The sequence below is a fragment of the Nanorana parkeri genome, unplaced genomic scaffold (assembly GCF_000935625.1).
Source record: "Nanorana parkeri isolate BGI_ZX_2015 unplaced genomic scaffold, ASM93562v1 scaffold2639, whole genome shotgun sequence".
In the NCBI taxonomy this organism is placed as follows: Eukaryota; Metazoa; Chordata; class Amphibia; order Anura; family Dicroglossidae; genus Nanorana; species Nanorana parkeri.
In genome coordinates, this window is record NW_017308907.1 from 80790 (window position 1) to 85902 (window position 5113).

At 41.4% G+C, this 5113-nt stretch overlaps 1 protein-coding gene across 1 annotated transcript; it reads right to left on the minus strand.

Annotated features, from left to right (window-relative positions):
• Positions 1–3289: 3289 nt before the first annotated feature.
• On the minus strand, positions 3290–4240 carry LOC108802065 (olfactory receptor 2G3-like). Its single transcript, XM_018573956.1, has one exon. The coding sequence runs from the start codon at positions 4238–4240 to the stop codon at positions 3290–3292; it is 951 nt and encodes a 316-aa protein (XP_018429458.1).
• Between the last annotated feature and the right edge of the window lie 873 nt (positions 4241–5113).

The following is a 5113-nucleotide window of genomic DNA, read 5'->3' on the forward strand; positions in this document are numbered from 1 at the left end:
CTTTTAAAATAGAAAAAGAGATTGAGAACACAGAGCCCTCAATCTCTTTTTCTGTATCCCCGTGTTATCAATGAACAGGAATCCTCTGAGTGTTCCTGTTCATTGATAACATGGTATGTTTACTATAACTACAACTATGAATGAACAGGAGGAGATGTAGATCACTCCCATTCATTCATAATTGAGGATATAGTACACATACCATGTCCTCAATTATCTAAAAACACTCACTGATCACTGAGTGTTTGTACCTGGCTGATCACTGAGTGTTTGTACCTGGCTCCAATGTGCTATCACATAGGGGGCTCGCAAGCCCCCTATGTGATAGCACATTGGAGGTGACAGGTTCTCTTCAATGCGACAGTAGGGTTATATTAAACCCCTAGTGTCACCAGGTCTGCTCCTCTGATCCATAGTGGTTGGGAGCAATAACCAGCCTGCCATTGGCTATTTCAAATAGCAATAGCCGGCTGAATGTTGCAACCTTGAATGTTTGCTGTGCTTACAATCAGCTCCTGGCAGCATAATCTTGCTGCCGGCAGCTGTCATTTACTTGGTTCCAGCCTGGACGTCTGCTGCACTGTGGAGGTAACTCCGCTCCCCCACATCACCCCATTCCCAAGACCACCCCACTCACACCCCACCATCTCCCGTAAGCACAGCAAATAACTGCGGATTAGAGGAGAGGGCCTGAAGGAATTCATAGCTATGCCATGTGCCGACCCCACTAAACCCCCCACTGCCTCCATCCCTCATTTTCAATGTGGCCATCTATTCCTGGGTATTAATATTGATATACCTGCACTGTACAGGACAGGAGGATTTTCGCCGCTCGCACAGAAGAGTCAGTCCGAGTGGGGTCTGGGCACAGTCACAGCAGGTGGCGAGGGATTCAGATTGGTGGGCAGTGTTTGGAGCTTGTACTGTGGTTCGGGCAGGGGAGGTGGGTCATTATCTGCAAATTTTTTGTTGTTTCGGCATTTCCCCAAAAGAGCTATTTTCGGCCGATATGTATCGGTCTCCGATATATCGGTGCATCACTACTAATAACCAAATCAGTGTAACAAATGTACAGAGTGAGAAACTAACTACCTAACTATATACAAAAATACTACCAAAGGAAAAGGGTAAAAGGAAGAAGAGAAGGTGAGATCAGTTGAGAAGGCAGGACAGCAAGAGGGTGCAAGTCAGGATGGGTAAAGGTGACAAGACGTCCTGCTGGTGGACTCAGGAATTACCCCTATCCAGCCCAGAAACCAAAGGGGCACCTGATGGTGTTCTGGCTGTACTGCATGCTCCTGACAGCCGCCAGGGTTGCAAGAAAATTTGGGAATTATAGAAAATTGTGGAGTTTTGCTTCCAAATACATCTGTTACATTACAGTTCTTAAATAGTACAAAAGGCTGAAACAGCATAATATTATTTATTACAGGTGTTTCTATAGAGTTAACAATTTACATACTGCACTTCACATCAGTACCTGTCCTCAAGGAGCTTACAATCCAAGGTCCCTATCTAACATATAACACAGGGTTGAATTAGACAGGAGCCAAATAACCTTCCATGTCTTTGGAATGTGGGAGGAACCGGAGTACCCGGAGGAAACCCACTCAAGCACAGGGAGAACATACAAACTCCTTGCAGATCGTGTCCTGACTGGGATTTGAAGTGGGGACTCCCAAGGCTGCAAAGCAAAAGTACTAACCACTAAGCCACTACTGCTGTCTACTATTAGATAAAAGAGTCTCCTGGGAACCTTAAAACATATTCCTTTCCAAACTTACAATTGCCCACCACATTGAGATATGAACAATGAGGAATCTAAAGGTGCTTCCAAACCAAAACTTCTTATTTTATTTTTGCAGTAAATATTTTAAACATCAGTTCAGTTTTCTTTATTACTGGCTGTGTCCCTACTGAGGAAATGAATCCCAATCATTACAGATGAAAACAACACATTTTGGTAGAGAGAGGAAGGGTTAAAACTTTTCACAGTCTTCTTGCTGTCTGAACCTTTCTATCGGAGTGACACCACACCATTTCTTGTATGGGTGTCACAGGGACAGAAAGTGAGTAACAATCTCCCCAATGTGGTTACAAGTGAAAATAAAAACCAGGAAGGGATTTGAGCTCTTCTCCACTCTATCTAGAAAGAGACATCTTTAGTTAGTATTTAATTTATATTAAAGTCAAAAGATTTTTAAGCTATTTCAAATGCTGATGAAATCACTCACAATGGCTGTTGCTCCTTGATGTTTAAACGTTTTAGCTTCCTGCAGAATCAGCGTGTTCCCGAGCACTGGTCCTGATAACCTGTTTTAGGGTGGCTCCTTTCCCCTGCAGGGTCCTTTGCAGTCACCCTCGTGTGTGCTAGTAAGCTGTGTATGTCCCCACAAACACATGCACAGCAAGGCAAGCCATTCCCCTGCACCCTACCTCCACTCCTCCTTCCTCCTTTCTTCAAGCTAGTAGATGAACACCTACTGGAGACTGCTCTGCCCCTTGCGATCTTGTAAATGACAGGAAGTTCAGTGACGCAGAGCTGAGGGAGTTGGAGTCAGCTGTTCAGAAACATGATGACTGCATGTGCTCGGGCAAAAATTTAAAGAAATGCTTAGTTGGACAATGTATATATGTATGATTTGGATTAATTATGCAAAAAAAGGTAAAGTGTAAATGGTAAAGTTTAATTGGAAGTTTTCATGTAAGATGTAAGAGATCAAGTTTTCATGATGACCTTGGGGGTTGTATAAAAACACCATCTTCATGGGCCCTAAATAAGTATGTCACCGATGATTAACTGACACTATATACACTCTTTATACACTGATTTAAAAGGTGTCTTCACTTTATTGGATGGCCCTCCCTCTCCCATTGGCATGTATTGTCTCCATGGTGATGGGTGCCATAACTGCCCCTTCATTTTTATCAAGCGTGATTAATAGGTAAAAGATCAATTGTATGTTTTCCTTTCCAAAAACATTTGGTAATAATCTGAAGATATTATTAAAATGTTTTCATTTTCACGAATTGAATAGGAGTCCATCGGAAAGGTAAAATTATGTGGGTATTTGGTGGTTTTGAAGGGTGTAATGGGCTTTAAATGGCTCCTGGACCAGCTCTTGTGTCGAAATGAGACCACCAATAACCTCATTATTTTATATTTTCTTCTTCATAGAAAGGAAAAAAAAAACAGATGGTGAGAAAAAGCAAAAGATTAAAAAATTCAATCAATTTTGTAAATTCATTTTGCAGTTTTTAGTAAAATCTCCCCGCTCATCACTAATCATTAACTGCTGATAAACTGCCTAAATACCTCGTGCTTCCTTATATTCCTCAATGCATCCTTTACATCTTTGTTTCTCAGGCTGTATATTAGTGGGTTCAGCATGGGAATGACATTGGCAAAGAGGACACCCATCACTTTGCGTTGGTTTTGGGTGACAGCCAACCTCGGGGTCATATACAGAACAAAGATGACAGAGTAGAACAAAGTAACAGTGGTCAGGTGGGATGTACAGGTGGAGAAGGCTTTGTGTTTCCCTTCTGAAGTCTTTATCTTAACGATAGTTGAGATGATGAAGATGTAAGAGATTATAGTGGGCAGGAAGCAGGTTGTCAGAAACAAAACTCCTTCTACAAATATGATATTCTGGGTAACGGCTGTGCTGGTGCAAGACAGCTCCAGCAAGGTGGCAATGTCACAGAAGAAATTATTAATCACATTGGAGGAACAGTAGCAATTCTGAGAGGTTGCAACAGCAATAGGCGCAGAGGCGATAAATCCAATTATCCAAATACTCACAGAAGTTGCTCTACAGAATGTCCTGCTTAGGAGAACCGAATAATGCAAAGGCCTACAGACAGCCACATAGCGATCATATGACATAACGGTGAGAAGAAAATACTCCGTAGACGTGAAGGCAACAAAAAGCGTATACTGCGCTATGCATGCCGATAATGTTATTGAACTATTGGCAATAACAAATATATGTATGAGTTTGGGTGAAGTAGTGGAAGTGTATACGATATCCAGGCAGGCCAGATTAGACAGGAAAAAGTACATGGGTGACGTCAGAGAAGGGCTCACATATGTGAGAAGGATCAGGAATGAGTTTGCCATCAAAGTGGTGATATAAGAGAGAACAAAAAACACAATAAAATAGATTTCGAGGCCGGGGAAATTGGAAAATCCCACCATGATGAAGTCCATGTGCAATGAATAATTGTGTAGGTTCATGTCTGGGGAGCTTCTTGGCAAGTATTTGAAGCTTGTCCTAATAGAATGATCCATAGGAATTCATTTCTACATTTCTAGAGCTTGAGAAAGTCATGATCCTCCTCTCATTTTTGAAGTCCTAGGTGGAAATATCAATGAACAAATAATTTAGAGAAAGTACAATCATTATGTATTAAATGTGTCTGTGAAGGTTCTCATTCATCCAGGTCATAGTATATCTGTAAAAAAAAAAAAAAAAAAGCTGAGTATTATAGGCAATAAATACATGTTTGTAAGGCGATACAATGTTACAATTCTGGGGAGAATGAGCATATCAATGTTGCTATCACTGTAGTAACTGTGAAGGTTCTCATTCATCCAGGTCACATGGTATTTCTGGAAAAAAAAAAAAAAAAAGTCAAGGCAACTGGACTTGCGACTTGCTGTATTTTTCTTGAAGACGTTTCACTGGACATCCGACCAGCTTTCTCCATTCAGAATGACTTATACAATTCATTCTGAATGGAGAAAGCTGGCCGGATGTCCAGTGAAACGTCTTCAAGAAAAATACAGCAAGTCAAGTCGCCTTGACTTATTTTTTTACAGATATGTATTAAATGATTTATGCAGAAAATTTACACAATGCACATTAGTGCATTGAGAGCTCCCGAACGCCATTCGGGTCTTGGAGCCATATACATATATTACTAAAGCTGAATCTCCAAGACCCGAATGGCAATTGGTATCCGAATTTCCGAATTGCATTCGGGAGCTCCCAAATGCCATTCGGGTCTGTGAGCTATATGCATATATTACTAAAGCTGAGGCTCCCAGACCCGAATGGCATGCGGGAGCTCCCGAATGCAATTTGGAAATTCGGATCCCGAATGCCAT

Coding starts and splice junctions, on each gene's coding strand:
- LOC108802065 (XM_018573956.1), bottom strand. CDS start 4,240: ATGAACCTACACAATTATTCATTGCACATGGACTTCATCATGGTGGGA.